At 40.3% G+C, this 17,938-nt stretch overlaps 1 protein-coding gene across 17 annotated transcripts in view; it reads right to left on the bottom strand.

Moving 5' to 3' along the window:
* FN1 (fibronectin 1) overlaps positions 1–12,896 on the bottom strand; it is a 74,879-nt gene extending 61,983 nt beyond the window's left edge. For 12 of the 17 annotated variants that reach the window (XM_055290544.2, XM_055290539.2, XM_055290538.2 and 9 more), the window contains exons 1-9: positions 12,417–12,874; positions 11,449–11,577; positions 10,072–10,209; positions 8,596–8,727; positions 7,487–7,624; positions 4,963–5,121; positions 1,925–2,116; positions 990–1,169; positions 198–374 (exon numbers count right to left, since the gene is read on the bottom strand). In XM_055290544.2, the coding sequence (XP_055146519.1) occupies positions 198–374; positions 990–1,169; positions 1,925–2,116; positions 4,963–5,121; positions 7,487–7,624; positions 8,596–8,727; positions 10,072–10,209; positions 11,449–11,577; positions 12,417–12,564 (1,393 nt within the window). In that variant the 5' untranslated portion in view covers positions 12,565–12,874. Of the gene's footprint in view, positions 1–197; positions 375–989; positions 1,170–1,924; positions 2,117–4,962; positions 5,122–7,486; positions 7,625–8,595; positions 8,728–10,071; positions 10,210–11,448; positions 11,578–12,416 lie in introns of all 17 variants that reach the window. The other 5 variants (XM_055290546.2, XM_055290545.2, XM_055290531.2 and 2 more) reach the window with 3 other exon arrangements.
* Positions 12,897–17,938: the final 5,042 nt, after the last annotated feature.

Consider the following 17,938-nt stretch of genomic DNA (forward strand, 5'->3'; position numbering starts at 1 on the left):
ATAAGTAATTATCTAATTATTCTTCCCAATCCTTATGCATATGATGTAACATCACACACACACACACTTCACATGAAGTTTTCTGTTGTCTTAAAATTGTCTTAATGAATGAAATAAGAGCAAACTGGACACTAGTCTTTAGTCTCTACTCCCTAAATAGTTGTCAAACAAGACAACCCACAAGGGCTTCATCTTACCAGCCATGGGGCAGAACCCAAACTTCTGGTCGGCATCATAGTTCTGTGTGGTCCCACACCACTTCATGTTGTCTCTTCTGCCCTCAGAAGTGCAATCAGTGTAATTGTGGTTGTTGTATAGGAAGGGGAAGTGACACAAGGCACCATTGGAATTTCCTCCTCGAGTCTGAACCAAAACTGCCAGGAACAATACACAACAAGGAAGGAGAAGATTACCACTGAGCTTTCCAATGTACATAGAATTACTGGTCTGAGAGAGCCAGGTTTCTGCAGCTAATTCACAGACAGTCTATCTCAGAATAAAAAATGTCTGATAATATAGTTCTAAGCTTCTTAGCATATTTACCTTCACCTTCAAAACAGGTTTAAATCCCATTTTCACTGTCATTTCCCCAGCACCCCCCGCAAAAGATTAAATGATAGCTTTGAATAAAACATTGTTTTAACCAGAAAATAAGCTAAGGCACTAAAACATTCATCCTGTGTATTCCTCAGCCCTGTGGGATCTTCTACTGATTCCAAAATACAAGTATCTTTAATCACATCATAATCCCAATGTGTTAAATCAAATGAACTGGAAGGCTATTCCCTTGGTGTCATTTCCCAACAGTACTGGGGAAGATGGAAGAATCCGCAGCTGTTACATGAGCTCCATTATCTCTTGAGTTCAAACTGAACAAAAGTGATGCTTCTTGGGCAGGTTCAAAATAAATGGCTAGAATGCTGGCAAATAAAAATAGGGCATGGAAGTGAGTTTTCCTCACTTCTGTGGCTCCCCCTTGGGACACTCACCAGTGTGGTCCGTGCAGAAAGAATATTTCTGGTCCTGCTCATAATTCGAAGTTGTGCTGCACCAAAGATGTCCGTCCTGTCGCCCTTCTGTGGTGCAGGAGTAGAACGTCCTGCCATTGTAGGTGAATGGTAAGACACATGGCTCTCCATTTGAGTTGCCACCATAAGTCTGGGTTACAGCTACAATCATAATCAAAAGAGTGTCAGTAAACAGAGATGCTTTATCTTCCACCAGCAGCTGCTTATTTATGGCTTCAATGAGATACTGAGCTTGTGCCCTCAAAGGAAGAAGCTATGAGTATAGATGATCATCTCATTAATTTCAGTCAAAATGCATTACTCAGGAATCCACGTCTACTGTGGATAGAACGACACCCGAGTTCTTCTGCTGATGTCCTTCATGACCACTTCTGCTGCCATGCCTCAGTTTCTCTATTTGTAAAGCTGTATTTATACAGGTCAATTAAAGATGCTGCTTAAGGATGCTGGGATAATATTTATGACTATATTTATGCCATAAAATATATGAGACTATTCTGGGGGAGGATTGTGTACCAATTGTTATTGCCATAGTTACTACCATGTTTGTAGCCCAGAATACATATATTAGGTGATTGGAAGATGTTTACATCACAAAGCTGCTGAAATTTGAGATTTAGAATATAAAACATTGATGATTATTCAGAAAGTAGCTCTCTTGTAACAACACTTTAGACAAATAAATACAATTTTTATCTGTGATATCCATGACCAGAAAGAAAATACATAAATTAAAAAGATTGGAAGAAAATATTTCAAATGCCAACCCTGATTGTTATCACAGGGTGGTAAGATTACAGGCTTCTCGTTTTATTGTTTCACATTGAAAATGTATTGTCCTTCAAAAACTAAATAATAAAGTCATTAGTCCTATTCTTCAAAAAGATAATGCATACCTGTCTCTTGGCAGCTGACTCCGTTGCCCAGGCACGTGCAAAGCATTTGCTTATTTCCTTGTGTCTTCAGCCACTGCATCCCCACAGAGTAGACCACACCACTGTCTGTGACACAGTGGCCATAGGGAGGAGGCTGGGGGTGAGGCTGCGGTTGGTAAACAGCTGCATGAACATCGGTGAAGGGGCCAGATCCTAATGGCATGAGAAGGGAATGTCACAAAACTGGGCGAGAGAAGACAATTCACTACTTTCTGCAGTCAGGATCTTCAGGATCTCACAGAGATCACTCTGAAATCCATGTCATTACTGGCCTGGGACTGGAAAAAAATGTCCCTTATTCAGCAGTAACTCTTGCATTTAGCCTAGGAAATAATCCACAAGTGTCTACCAAGTGGTCTCCATCCTCCAGCTCAGCTGGGGCTACTGGGATTATATTTCTTTTTGTTTGTTTTTTGTTTTTTTTTTTTTGAGATGGGGTCTCACTCTGTTGCCCAGGCTGGAGTGCAGTGGCATGGTCTTGGCTCACTGCAACCTCTGCCTCTTGGGTTCAAGCTATTGTCCTGCCTCAGCCTCCCAAGTAACTGGAATTACAAGCATGCACCACCATGCCCAGCTGATTTTTTTTGTATTTTTTAGTAGAGACGGGGTTTTGCCATGTTGGCCAGGCTGTCTCGAACTCCTGACCTCAGGTGATCCACCCGCTTTGGCCTCCCAAAGTGCTGGGATTACAGGCTTAAGCCACCTCACCTGGTCGGGATTATATTTCTAAATCACAGACATCATCCTGCCACTCCGTACAGCAGATACCTTCAACACATCCTCGCTCTTCTGTGTAACCGAGCTTACTAGAGGATGCCTTAGGCAGCTGTCCTGGATTCTCTGGAGGTCACCTCCACCTTCCACATTTTATTTCTCCTCAGGATTATTTGTGATTCTATTGTGTTTTTTCTAAAACCAATCGATCCTCTTAAGACAGCTTTCCTTTCAGAATAACACAACAGGATGTGTTGATTTTTTTTTTTTTTTTTTTTTGAGACGGAGTCTCGCTCTGTTGCCCAGGCTGGAGTGCAGTGGCGCAATCTCGGCTCACTGCAAGCTCTACCTCCCGGGTTCACGCCATTCTCCTGCCTCAGCCCCCCGAGTAGCTGGGACTACAGGCGCCCGCCACCACGCTCGGCTAATTTTTTGTATTTTTAGTAGATACGGGGTTTCACCGTGTTCGCCAGGATGGTCTCGATCTCCTGACCTCATGATCCACCCACCTCAGCCTCCCAAAGTGCTGGGATTACAGGCATGAGCCACCACACCCGGCCGATCTTTTCTTTCAACTTTTAGATATCTGTTCTCTTGAAGGCCAGGGCCCACTGCAGAACAGAATCAGGGCTGATGCTAGACCAAAGGTACACTGAATTCAGTGCCTCCCTAAGTGCTGCTGAACACCAGAACCCAAAGATGTTCACAGACAAAGAATCCCAAGGTCAAACGTACTAGGGAGACATGGCGCCCATCCCCTACACTCCACCATGGAGAGTATGATGTAAAGGAACACACAGATTCTGCAGAGCAGGTTCCATTTTGTTTAACCCAGTGCTTCTCAAACTTTTTTGAACAATGGAATCTTTTCAGTATTGGCAATATTCATAAAAATAGCTAACATTTATTGAGTGTTTATCCCCATTTAATTCCCACCTACACTTTTAGTCTATTTTGGTAGATTGACATTTATAATTTATGTTTTTATTTTTTATTTTATTTTTTTGAGATGGGGTCTCGCTCTGTCGCCCAGGCTGGAGTGCAGTGGTGCGATCTCGGGTCACTCCAAACTCCACCTCCTGGGTTCATGCCATTCTCCTGCCTCAGCCTCCTGAGTAGCTGGGACTACAGGCGCCCGCCACAACACCTGGCTAATTTTTTGTATTTTTAGTAGAGACGGGGTTTCACTGTGTTAGCCAGGATGGTCTTGATCTCCTGACCTCATGATCTGCCCACCTCGGCCTCCCAAAGTGCTGGGATTACAGGTGTGGGCCACCACGCCCGGCCGACGTTTATAATTTTTTTTTGGCCAGTAGCAATTTTATTAATGACGATAAAATAACTCAAAGATATTATCAAATCTAATCTTGTTCACCTTCATAAGTGCTCAAAGCAAGACAAAAACTCATCAAAAGAAGAAAAATTAGAACAATTAATATTTTTAACTGAAGGATGGCTGAGACACTACATAACGATGTTGGCACATTGTATAGTAAAAAGTTGATCAAAACATATTAAAAATAATAAGAGAGGAGTGCCCATCCTTGTTGGCCATATTTCTCTCTTCAGATTTTTATGAAATATTTATGATTTAAAAATCTTTTTCTCATGCCAAAAATGATTAAAACTTATTTTTTAAAAAGAATGCTTAGATATCATGTCTTTCATGGCCATCTCTAAGTCCTCTCTGGATTTCTAAAATTTCGAATGCCAATACATGAAGAAAATAATTGTGCATTACTTTATAGAATGTAACAAAGTTTGCCAGAGCATAGAAACCACATATAAAGGATGGTTTCCACTACAAAAAGAGCCCAATGTCGGGACAGGGAAGTATATTTCATTCAAAAACAAACAAACAAACAAAAAACCCAAATGCACTTTTTTTGTCCTTTCTTAGCAGAAGAACCAAGTAGTCATATAATCAATTATAACTCTCATTTCCTTTCAGATGAACTTTGGATATTCAAAATACGTGTGTGCATGTGATCTATTCACGGTAGGTTGTATGATGCTAGCATTCTTTAAAACTCAGTTTTATCTTTTGGAGATAAATCTGGCTTTTTCCCCCCGAAGGTTTATTTGCATGTCATTTTCCTTTTTTTCTGAAAAATTTAAAACTTGACATTAGAAAAAGTTTTACCAATAATGTGTAAATTATCTTAGGTTATTAGCTGAAACACTGCAAATTATCCTCAGATGGCATGTCAAAGGAAAGATGGATTTGCAAAACTATTTCTTGACCTGCTTCCCCATTTCCCGCCCCTGCCCATCCTGCGCCTTACCGCTCGATGTGGTCTGCACAGAGGTGTGCCTCTCACACTTCCACTCTCCTCGGCCGTTGCCTGTGCAGATGCACTGGAGCAGGTTTCCTCGATTATCCTTCTTGCTCCAGGTGTCTCCAATTCTATAGGACGTCCTTGTGTCCTGATCGTTACATCTATCTGTGTCACAAAGGAAGCACATACATACATACATCAGGTCGAGAGTGGCAAGTGGTCAATTCAAACTTAAAAAAGGAATGCTATCTATGCCTGGTAATCTATTTTTGGTAATATGTTCATATCCAGCTCTGGTGCTGCAAGGTATTACACTTGTGAAAGATGAAATTACATTTGTTACGGTGGAAAGGGAGCTGAATGGTTTAGTCTAGTTTCATCTCCCTGTCAAATAACATTTTCATTTATTTATTTGTTTATTGTTTTCACACTGTTCCTTTGACTAACGTCATTCTCTGGCATTATATTTCATCTTTTTCCTTCTCAGGCTCTTCCAGGATTTTTCATAGTCGTCACTGTTTATGGCCTGCTTTTCAATAGGGAACTTGCTTTAGAAAACTAAAAACAGGCTGAGCGTGGTGGCCCATGCCTGTAATCCTAGTACTTTAGGAGGGTGGATCACCTGCAGTCAGGAGTTCGAGACCAGCCTGGGCAACATGGTGAAACGCCCCCCGTCTCTACTAAAAATACCAAAAAAAATTAGCCAAGTGTGGTGGCGGGTGCCTGTAATCCAAGCTACTCGGGAAGCTGAGGCAAGAGAATCGCTTGAACCTGGGAGGTGGAGGTTGAAAGGAGCCGAGATCATGCCACTGCACTCCAGCCTGGGCGACAGGGTGAGACTGTCTCAAAAACAAAACAAAACAAAAAGCAAGCAAATAAAAACTTGCAAGAATGGGGAGGCAAGCAGGTATCAAAGGGTCTTCACCAATGGCTATAAAGAAGCTATAAAAAGATGGTAGTATCTTTCTTCATTTGTTATGTAAAAAATTTAGAGGATACAAAATTTCTTTGACTAAAATATTATTTTCCCTTCCCCTATACCCAAACACCTACAGTATTTAAAAATCACTAGCAAAATAGCCCCAGATTATTCAGTGTTAGCCCTCCAATGGAAGAGTGGGATCAACATAAAATGATAATTTGTAACTAAATGACCATTAGTCTATGTGTTCATTTATCTGGTAAATAGATTATCTAAATTATAATCCAAATTTTTTCTGTGCCATGAAGTGAGTATAGAGGATCTGATGTCTTTGTGAATCGGATATTGTTGCAACTACTGGGTTAGAGAAAAAAAAATTAACAGTTGATATAGGTTCAAACAAATACATACCCACATCCATCTACCACAAGAACAGAAGTTTGCATGGAGGTATAATTACTGATTAGAGCTTTTTCCCAAATCCCCAGTTAAAAGTATTATCATCCCCTGAACCTCCATAGCACTACTTTCAGTATTTCTGTTGAAACCTTTACTATTGTGTTTTGCAGATGATAAATATGTATAAGACTTTCTCATCTCCCTGACCCTCTAAGTACTCTTTGAAGGCTGGGCTAATGTTCAATTCATATCTGCATTCCTATAATACTTGAACAAAGTAAGTGCTTATAAAATTTTCTGGAATAAATGACTTCTCTTTGAGAAGCTTTTCCCAACTTGCTATTTAAGGAGTTCTAAATAATAGATAAGGTTTGAATCAGACATCTAATTTGTCTTAAGCTAAAATATTGCAATAAAGATCTTGGAAGTCTGATGATCACAGTAACATTTTAAATGCAAAATATCTAATAAACCAGCAAGTTTCTGGGAAAGTTTTGGTCAAAATGGTTACCACTTTTCATGAGGGACCTATTTTTTGTTAGCAAAGAATTCAAATTTGGATGATGGCTATGTTAAGGTAGTTAAATATTTTCAGCTAGATAAATAAAATAGGTTCAAATTATTTGGATTTGATTTTAAACTTATTTACAACACCAGTAGTTAATGGCTGTTTTACTTCAACAAACTCTCTAGTTGTTATTAGTTTAAAATATCAAAAAAGGAGCCTTGAAACCCAAAGGCAACAATTAAGACCCCAAGACAATCTTAGAAGGAGCAGTAAAGACGTCAGAGGCCGGCTTCTTTACAGCACTAATAAAATGCGTTAGGTCAGAGACACTATCCTTAACTCCAGAGTGGATAAATCATTTTAATTTATGGGATAACTTCTTTTTAATTTTATCAATTTAGCCTATGAATGTGCCTTATTTAAATTTCAAACATAGAAGGAAACCTAAACCTTTTGTTCAACTCTATGTCAGTGGCAGTGAGCTGAGATTGAACCTTATTGAAGTGGTATGTTTTTCTATTTATGTAGTCTTCTCTGAAGATGCCGAATAAGTTGGTTATGAAAGTTTTCTTGACATCCATAAGTTACCAAAGCATGCTGGTATACTGGATGTGTTCTAAGTGACATAGTATTACCATTCTTTCTAGGAATCCAGAAAACAATACCTGGCTTAATCTTTAACATAAAGATGTAAAACATACTTCTAGAGGTGCAAGTGATGCGTCCGCTGCCTTCTCCCAGGCAAGTACAATCCACCATCATCCAGCCTTGGTAGGGCTTCTCCCAGGTTTCTCCGACCACATAGGAAGTCCCAGCAGCATGATCAAAACACTTCTCAGCTGTAGGGGAATTTGGAAGAAAAACAGGAAAAAAAGGTTATTTTGAATTGTGCAAGCTCCCTGTAATTTAAAGTGTAGTGTGTAAGCAAAAATTCAGCCACTTTTTTTTTAAGTGGCACTCTGTTCAGAAAGAATGACACACCCAGCATCTAAGCACACAGTAAGTAGCCAAGGCAAAAGAAAACTCAAGCTGAGCTGGCAGGCAAAAATTCCATTCTCCTAATAAGTACATGGACTACATATTTTCAGCCAGCTCCAAACTTCCCACCAGCATTTCCAGTAGCAAGGATCTATGTATGTATCTAGTTTGTGGGAGACTACATATGCAAAATTCCAATCTTAATTATAAATGACCAATTATGAATTTTGAGTGGCCTAAATATAATGACAAAAAAAGCTGTTTTTAAATATTGGAAAGCAAAACAAGACAAAAACCTCTAAATTAGAAGATAAATAAACAGAGTAAAATTTATAGCTAGAAACATTCAGGCTTGTACTTACAGAATTCAACTGAGGATTGAGACACAAAGAAGCTCAACAATTTTTAATTTGAAAAGAAATGACCAGAGTGTGACAAGCACACACTATTTCATGTTTCAGTCCAGGACATTCCATATAGAAATGTGTCCAAAGTGTCATTTTTTTTTTCTTTTAAATAAATTATATCTTGACCAAGGAGGAATCTGAGATCAGCTATTAGGTAAAAGAAATGACTTCATTCTAAATCTTTCAATTCTACCCTATGCTTTTGAAGCAAAGTTAAGACTTCTATGTGTAGTCAGTACTTTTTGATCTGATTCCTGTAAGAAGACTATGGATTATATAATAATTCATTATTTCAAATAAAATTCCCATTTCTTTATTGGTTTTCATTGGAATTCAGGTCTATGACCTATGTAGATGTGATTCTGGTCCAACCCCACATTAGAACTAAGCATCCCAACTCTTGCTCAGCCCTAAGACTCACACACCTATGGGCTTGCAGGTCCATTCTCCTTTTCCATTACCAAGACACACACACTCTAACATGTAACCACCAGTTTCATGTGGTCTCCTCCAGGTGTCACCAATCTTGTAGGACTGACCCCCTTCATGGCAGCGGTCTGTTGAAGATACAATGAAAATGTTAGGAGAGGGCAGATTTTTTTTTTTTTTTTTTGGTCTCATGTTCCACCCATGGTAGGTACTTAGGCTGGCTAAAGTAGAGACACAGATAACAGCTTTCCCATCAGAGAGAGGGGAAACATTAACAGGTCTGGTCACTTGGAGTCAATTCAATTAAGCGTCTTGCTTAGAACACAATGGAAAACCACAGAGAAAACTGGATGGCAAGAAAGAGGTCATAAATCCTGCTTTCCCAGAGAGATCACAGGAAATTGGGTCCTAAGCAGAAAAGAAAGGCTGGGAGGCTTGGTCTTCACTCATACACAGCAGGCTAAGACTGAGACTAATTCAGTGAAAAGGCCACATCAGGCATAGCACTCCAGCTTTTGGGAGCATGGAGAGCCTGTATTTTACCCTAGGATAGAAATGTCATTTTGGTGGAAAGCAAACAGACATACGCATATAAAGTGTGGAAATCCTGGTAGTTTTCTAAGTTGTTAAGCCCAATGGCACATTCAAATGCTGAACCAGATTGTAAACACTATGGACCCTTGCCTCTTGTGATTTGCCTGTGAACTTGGATAAACCCTAACATGAAGTATGGGGAAAGTTGATTGGGCCTATTCACACGGGACTTGTTCTTTTGAATAGAAGTCTTTAAGATGACTTATATTTAAAGGATTGATTAAAAAACTTAAATACTATGTTAGTAGAATCTATTGGGAACCCAGTGAATCATACTGGAAAGAGTGCCTTAGCTAAACTAGAGTTGATGAGAATCAGCCCCGTTCCCAAAGTTCCTTAGCAAACACTATTGGTTTAATAATTTTGTATTATCCCTAGGAATAGTGACATCTGCTTCCTGGGTATAACCTACTGGTCACCAAGAAACCAGACTGTTTCTGTGAGGTGCAAGAGGTCTCTGCATTGCAAACAAGAAGACCAGACAACACATGGCTGGTTCACTCTTCATGAACACCTTCCCAGTCACCGCAGAAAAGTCTCGTGATTTATCTCGCTTGAGGATATCCAGGTGATTTAAAATGGGCAACTCCCCTAAGCATGTCTTACTGAAATGGAACCCAAGAGGTCTCTTGGTTCTGCTGTGTACACAAACACACACTCATAAATGCACACACACCAAACACTGATTCCATCTGTGCTCATACCCGTCTTTAAGAAACACAGGAACCAGTTGGGTGACCACTTAAGAGTATGTGGTCACCAGGGGCAAATCCCAAAGTTAGGAATATCCAGTCATGGATAACAGAAAATGACAGTGATGGTAACAGAGAAATTCATATTTGATATTTTGGCGTCATTTTACACAATGTCTTCCTTACTTGCGATGGTACAGCTTATTCTCCCTCGCCCAGCCCCGATGCAGGTACAGTCCCAGATCATGGAGTCTTTAGGACGCTCATAAGTGTCACCCACTCGGTAAGTGTTTCCAGTGTACTTGTCAAAGCAAGTCTCTTCAGCTGAGGGGCAAATGAAAGTCCATGTGAGCCTCATTTAGGTACAAGCTTTTCTAATTCACTAATTCCCTCTAAAGGAAAACACACTTTTCTATTCCACAAATAACATGGTACAACTCAAAGAATAAAATGAAGTGAGAGATACAGATTTTTATCCTAAGCTCTAATAAGGCCATGGTTTTTTGGACATATTGTCAAATTTTCTGTAAATTATTCACATTGTAAAAAAATCTCAGGCTGTTAGGAAAAGGCTATATAAAGAACTAACTTATGACAGAGCTAGATTTGTGAAGGGTTTCAGATTCCAATCTCTGACTCAGGAAGTCAAAGCAAGGTTCACATAAAAAGCAAACAATTGGCTGGGCACAGTGGCTCACGCCTGTAATCCCAGCACTTTGGGAGGCTGAGGCGGGTGGATCACCTGAGGTCAGGAAGTCGAGACCACCCTGACTAATATGGTGAAACCCCGTCTCTACTAAAAATATGAAAATTAGCTGGGTGTAGTGGCATGTGCCTGTAGTCCCAGCTACTCAGGAGGCTGAGGCAGGAGATTTGCTTGAACCCGGGAGGCAGAGGTTGCAGTGAGCTGAGACAGCGCTACTGCACTCCAGCCTGGTGACAGAGCAAGACTCTGTCTCAAAAACAAAACAAAATAAAAACAAACAAACAATTCGAAGATCCCCACCTCCCACCAGGCCTTGACATTTGTTAATCCTATGATTTCCATTTTCCCCTCATCAGTGCTTCTCTGACAGAGTTGCTGTAATTTATAAGAAAAATATCATTGGTCCTAAAGGAATGAGAACTTTGAAGTGGCTAGTGGTTTTGTGTTAACTGCCGCTGACAAATCATTTTACAATATAAGTCCCCAAAGTGTTTTCTGGCTCATAAACTAACAGTTTAAGATTTGAGACTGCTTTCTAATAAATTAAAATTTTATAAGCAATTTTTTTTTTTTTGTCGGAGGACACACAAAATCTTTCATTTTCTCATCAAAAACTTTGGGAGAGTAAAGCAAAAAGAAGACTCTAGGAACTAATTTGGGAAAGATTTGTTTCTTTGTTTTAAAGGTAAAAGCATGTGAAAAGCAAACATAAGCAGTTTTTAAACGTTTATTAAGAGGAAATGACACATAATTGTATTAGAAAAAGGGTGTATGTATTTTTACTTACTAATGCAAAGTTTAACAATTACCACTTCATGTATTAAAAGATACTAACTATGGGGCTCGTTGTCACTTACCTTCAGGTTTACTCTCGCAGTTAAAACCTCGGCTTCCTCCGTAACAAGTACAAACCAAGGCATTGCCCAGGTAGGTCCGCTCCCACTGTTGATTTATCTGATAATGTTTTCCATTGTCATAACAACCGGCTGCAAATAATTGAAGGAAAACATTACTACATTTGCATTTCTCCTTTTCCCAAAATTATGGAATTTTCTTCATGGGAATATTTAGGTATATATTTGTTTTCCTTTTAACTTTGCTAAAAGTTATATACAATGATGTCATTTCCAACTGGCCAGGGGTCTACATAAAAAAAGTTGGAAACATTTTGGAAGGCAGACAATTGAAATCACATTTTTAAAACATTTCTAAAAGCAAGGAACTTAAATATTCTTTTGGAGTAATAGTCAAAAAGGACAACTTTAAGCAGGTTTCTCAAAGCAAATGAGGGTGTGTCTTTGAAAAACGGAAAGAATTCCAACCTCTGTTCTTGGTGAAGTATCCTAAGCGGCCCTAAAGAGGTCGGAACCAATTACATCTCTTCCAAGTTAGTTAAAAACAAGACAGCTATTTCAATACCCCCTTTCCACCCCCATGTTGAAAATATTTGACCAATTATTTAGCAGAAGGAAATTAGCAGTAAGGACCACACTAATCCCGGACGGAAAATTTATAGACATGCATCATTTTTCTCTTCAAAGGCAAGTTTTGGTTAATTCCTAGAAGGACCATCTGAACGTGCAGAATTTACTAGAACACGGGAAAGTCGCAGAGTCCTCGTCCTCCAATGCATGATCTTATCATCCTAGGCCCTCAGAACCAGCCTGCTCAAAACTCGATCCTTTTGTGTGCACAGTTGGTTTCTCTCAGTAAAGCGCGCACACACTCGCACACACGCGCGCGCACAAAACTTCAGCCCCAACTTTGGTCGGCTTTAGGGTCCCATCCCTGAGGCAGCCTGTTTCAGCCCGCGGTCAGTACTCACGCTTGCTTTGACTGACAGCCACCGGGGCCTGGGGCTGAACCATTTGCTGAGCCTGCCTCTTGCTCTTCGAGGCTCCCGTGGAGGGCACCGCTGTCCCCAGGTACAGGACGGCCAGCAGCAGCAGCCCGGGCCCCGGACCCCTGAGCATGTTGAGACGGTGGGGGAGAGACGCCCGCACCGGGAGGCAAGTTGCCACCAAGTTTGCTTCCCTTCGCAACCTGCGGGAAAAATCCCTTCTAATGCCTCCCGGGGGTTGTCGCCTCCAAGAAGGTAGGGGCCAGAAGGTGGGGAAGGAGACGGGTGGAGGGACAGAGGGGATGCAGAGGACCAGAGAAGTTGTGGCTGCAGGTCCCCTCTTCCCGCTCGCGCCTGGGGTTCCCTCTCCTCCCCCTGTGCAGCACAGCCGGCGCGGGCGTCCGAGCCCCGGGAGCCCGGGCTTATATGGGACGGTCCCCTCCCGCCCCGCTGGAGGCCCGGGGCGCGGGGGAGGAGAGACCCGCCGGGCTGTCCCCGCCCCGCCCGCCGCCGCAGCCGCAGCCGACCGCGCGCCGATTGGCCCGGGCTCCGGGTGACGTCACGGGGGACTGTGGGTTCGCAGTGAACAAAAGAGATGCTGATGGCCCGCCAGGACTGGGGCAAGACAACTTTTTTTTCGGTTTCCTTTGCGGTCATCAAACTTTTTAGGGGATGGGGGAAGGGATGGAAAGCGGCTGGGAGGAAAGGGAGTGGCTGGACTTGTGTGAAGCGAAGGGGTTGCAAGACGCTCCCTCTTCCCTTTTCTTTTTTATTGGGGGTGGTGGTAGTGTTTGAGGACATTGCGTCACCTCTCGTCCGGGTGGAGAGGGGGGAATCTCTGCTTATAGGAGTGTATTTTGTGGGGAAGAAAACCCATAAAATATCCACCACCTTGCAGCTGTAAGAATCCAGACTTTTCAGTCCCAGGGCGGGGCTGCCTTTCCCCCCACCCCGCTCCCTTTCTTTGAACTAAAGGGTACTGGCTCGGGACTCCCTTATTTTGTCTTCACAGCTCCCTGTTCGGACTTCTCCCCTTCTCAGAGCTGTGCCTGTCTGGCTCTGAGAAAGGGCCAGCGGGCGAACGGGGAGCAAAGGGGAAACTTTAATGAGCTTCTACTAAGTACCGGGACTTCCGCGGGGCGCTTTGCAGATCCCGGGGAAGTGCAGAGAATGAAGTTTTCTTTTGCAAGGACAAAGTACCTGTTTACTTTTTTACATACGCAGGAAAGCCTTCCTTTCCTGGGGATGGGACGCCCGTTTCCACTGAAAGTGAAATCACTGTGAACAACCTGAAAACTGGAAAGTTGGATCAGCTGTGGGGAGAGAAAGGTCTTCGTGTGCTTTCCCACGTTCACCGTGCCAGTTACACACAAAGCAGAGATTTTTTTGCTTGAATCATTAAAAGCCGGGTGGGTGGGGGGCACCCTATGTACTGTCTTGCCCTCCTTCGGCCCCTTTCTCACATTTATTTGCCATTTTCTTTTTGCTGACAAGTTCCATTACAGAATGCCCCCTCCATCCCCCGCCGCCAGATTTTTTATATTTCAATTGTTATTTACTCCAAGAGTGTGGAAAGTTCTCTTTTCAGATTCCCCCTCCTTGAACTCTAAACTCAGAGTGGAAAGGGAATCTGAAAAGTCTCTCATTTAGCAACTCATCACATCAGTCCTTTTTGTCAGACAAACACAAGCACAATTGATTTTAAAGATCTTCAGAAGGAGGAGTCCACCACTTCCACAGTAGATCCAGAGAGACCCAAACTGAATGCTTTGCCTTCTCCTTGTGTTAGGAGTTCAGAGTTTCCATTTGCTTTAAAACACAAGAAGCTACTAATAAAATATATTTATTTCGGCGAGGTACCTATTTTCTTCAAAAGTTTCACCTTCAGTAATTGCCACAGGAGTAATTAGAACTCTGTGTTCTATAAAATGCCTGACACATTAAAGACACAAAATTAGCATTTGTTTTTATTCATGCAAGGATTTAAAACCAAACCAAAACAAAGCAAAACACCCAGCAAATATCAGTTTCCTACAAATAGTGTAAAAAAACCTCTTGGGGAATCTTTGTGACCCACACTCCAAGTTGAAAGAGTGCCGTGGATTTCCCCAAATTTAGAATCCTGTCTGGGTTAGAGGATTTTTTGGGAATTTCTCATCACTTGACAAAACAGTTTTCTCTTTCAAATATAAAAGAGCTCCTTGTAAAATGTTTGGTAAATTTCTGGGAAGCCGAGTGTTTCTTTCAGAGGAAGGATACCTGGAAATCCGGATGTAAGCAAGATAAACCTGTAGCTAAAGCTTGCTTAAAATCCATTGATTCTGGGGGAAGGAAATAAGTGATTAGAAAAGTATTTGCTCAACCAAAACCATGATAGTTTGATATATTTACTGTACTGAAAATACACTAGAATAATATGCATGGTGGAGCTTGAAGTGGAAAGCCCACCTTACATTTTGGAAGAGACTTTTTTGTTTCAATCCCTTAGATATCTAATTTATTTAAGGAAACAGGATATCTCTGTCTCATAAGAAAAAAATAATAACATCTGACTGATTTTCATAGGAATGCTTGGGAGTTTACTCTATTACTTGAAAGTTTTTTTTTTTTTTTTTTTTGCCTTTTTTAAAACTTTAGAGACAGAGGCTTTTCTTAGTTAAGATAACAGGGCTTACTACAGTATTCTTTAATTATCAAGATCCCTTGTAACTCTAAGTCTGTTATCTCTAACTGGAGAGATAATTAAATCTTAAAGACCACTCTGACTCTAATTCAACCAACGTGTGTGGTGTCCAGGATCGTTGGACTTCCTTAAGAATTCTATTTTATCAAGGTGGATTCTTCTTCAGTAAATTGTATTTTTCTATTGGTAGGAAATACTCTTGGATTTCTTTCTTTCTTTCTTTCTTTCTTTCTTTCTTTCTTTCTTTCTAAAACTGTATTCAGAGAGGGAAATGTGACAAAAAAAAAAAAAAAGGGAAATCAGTAGAGACAGAAAGTAAATTCATGGGTACCCAAGTTCATGGTCTGGGAATAGGAATTAACTGTAAAAGGGCACAGGGAATCTTATTGAGGTGATGGAAATCTGTATTCTAAAACTACATTGCAGTGATGACTGTACAATTTGGTAAAAGTTTCAAAATTCTGGGGATTATACACAAAATGAGTGAATTTTACGGTATGTAAATTATGCTTCAATAAAGTTGTTTTTTTCAAAAGTTGATTTTAAAAATTAGTATTTGTTCTTTTTTACTCTTAACCATCTCCTGATTTTGGTTTCAAAGATTTGCTCTCAATTAGCAGCAACATACACAAGGCGTCCTCATTTCTTCATTTTTCTAAGAGGAAGTTTGCCTTGAATATAGTAGTGGATTTCTTCTTCTACACCAGTAACTCCTTCTGAAACCTACTATTTGTGTGAAGGCATATATGTGGTAGAGACAGAACAAATCTTCATTTAGGACTGTGCCTTGTTTCTTCTTGGAATTGCCATAGTGATAGAATTTTCCCAGAGCCTCAGGCAACTTAAACTTTTTGTAACAAAAAGAAGCACATATATTTTCGAGAAGTGGGGGGGTGCGGGTGGCGGGGCACAATGGTTTTGGGAAATTTTATTATTCCAGAAGGTTAAGGAGGAGCATGAGCAATTACGGAAATCTGAATTAAATTGATTTCATTTGTTTTGAAGATTAGCAATGGAGACATTTGATTAAGCACAAAAAAAAGTTGATCAGATCCAGTCATCTAGAAGGACTGAAATAAAAACAGGCTAGGTGTGGTGATTCATGCCTGTAATCCCAGCAATTTGGGAGGCCAATGTGGGAGGGTCACTTAAGCCCAGGAGTTCAAGTCCAGCCTGGGCAATATAGTGAGATACTCTTAATAATAACCAGATATGGTGACAGGCACCTCTTGTCCCAGCTACTCAGGAGTCTGACTTGAGTCCTGGGGGATGACTTGAGCCCAGAAGATCGAGAGATCAAAGCTGCAGTGAGCCATGATCACACCACTGCACTCCAGACCCAGCCTGGATGACAGAGCAAGATCCTGTCTCAAAAATTTAACATTTAACATTGAAATGTTAAATGTTAAAGGTTACATTTAAATATGTCACATTTAGATGTTACATTTAAAATGTTACATTTCGGTGTAACATTTAATTGATGGGCTGTTTTTTCTGAAACCCTTTGGCTTTTATCCTGTTATTAATTTCTTTCAGTTCTGCTAGAGAGGAGGCCATTGACTCTGGAGAGCTCGAACTTTCATTTCATCTTCTTCTATAGGTAGATTAGAGGGAGATAAATTAGGGTAGTTTTTTTTTTTTTTCTTAGTTTGAATTTTTTTTTTTTTTTTTTGGCATAAAATGCTTCCCTTCTTCCTTGAAAATGGCCAAGTTTACAAAAATCTTACTCATTAACCACAGGTGTGAGAAGTTAAAAATAAACTTCCCTGCGGGCAGCCCTCATAAGTAGAATGTCTGAAAAGTTTGTCAAGAATTGACAGGGTGCCTGCAACCAGGGAGAAAATACTGGATAAGGGCTTTAAATTATGCCATGAAAGCTAACAGTTTTTGCTTAATAGGTATTTTGTTTATATTTTAAGTGACTTTATTTTTTAATCAGCACTTTTTAAAAGGCTTAATCTATGCTTTTTGCTTCTTAACAGGAATATTCTTTTCTCATTGGAGTAATGTAACTCCCAACAGGCATGGCAAAGGCGTTTAACTTATCCAGTAAAACGGGAACTAACTACTGTGTAGCTGGAACATGTAACCAAAACTGTCTTGGAGAACATTTCATCTTTCCAAGCAAGGTAGCAACTTCTTGTAAAAATTTTAATTTTGTATGTTATTTCATGTTGCTGGCATTAAAGAGTTTTTTTTGTTGTTGAAAGGCTGAATTTAAAAAAAATTAGAAGGTTTGCCATATTTAAATTATTTTCTATCCTTTTTGCATTAACATACTTTAAACATCTCATATGCAGGTAATCACAAAAGTTAGTTGAGCCAAATGCTTAAAAATAACCACAGACATTATCTAGTAAATAACAATTTATACCAACAATAGACTATTGTGATATAAGCAGTCAATATTTATGCCTACCTGTCTAATTAGTGAATTAATTAGTTAAAATAAGAATATATTCAATCAAATTGTAAAAATGCTATATACATGTAATTGTAAATTTATATTGAACCATTTTCTAGATAAATTTGATATATTCTTTCATTAATTATGACCATTTTACTGACATAAATTGGACATTTAAAATCATTACTATTTTAAACATTAAAAACTAAGGCACTGCTGGCCGGGCGTGGTGGCTCACACCTGTAATCCCAGCACTTTGGGAGGCTGAGGCGGGCGGATCACGAGGTCAGGAGATTGAGACCATCCTGGTTAACATGGTGAAACCCTGTGTCTACTAAAAAAATACAAGAAAAAAAAAAATTAGCTGGGCGTGGTGGCGGGCACCTGTAGTCCCAGCTACTCAGGAGGCTGAGGCAG

This window comes from Symphalangus syndactylus, chromosome 8, assembly GCF_028878055.3.
Source record: "Symphalangus syndactylus isolate Jambi chromosome 8, NHGRI_mSymSyn1-v2.1_pri, whole genome shotgun sequence".
Lineage (NCBI taxonomy): Eukaryota > Metazoa > Chordata > Mammalia > Primates > Hylobatidae > Symphalangus > Symphalangus syndactylus.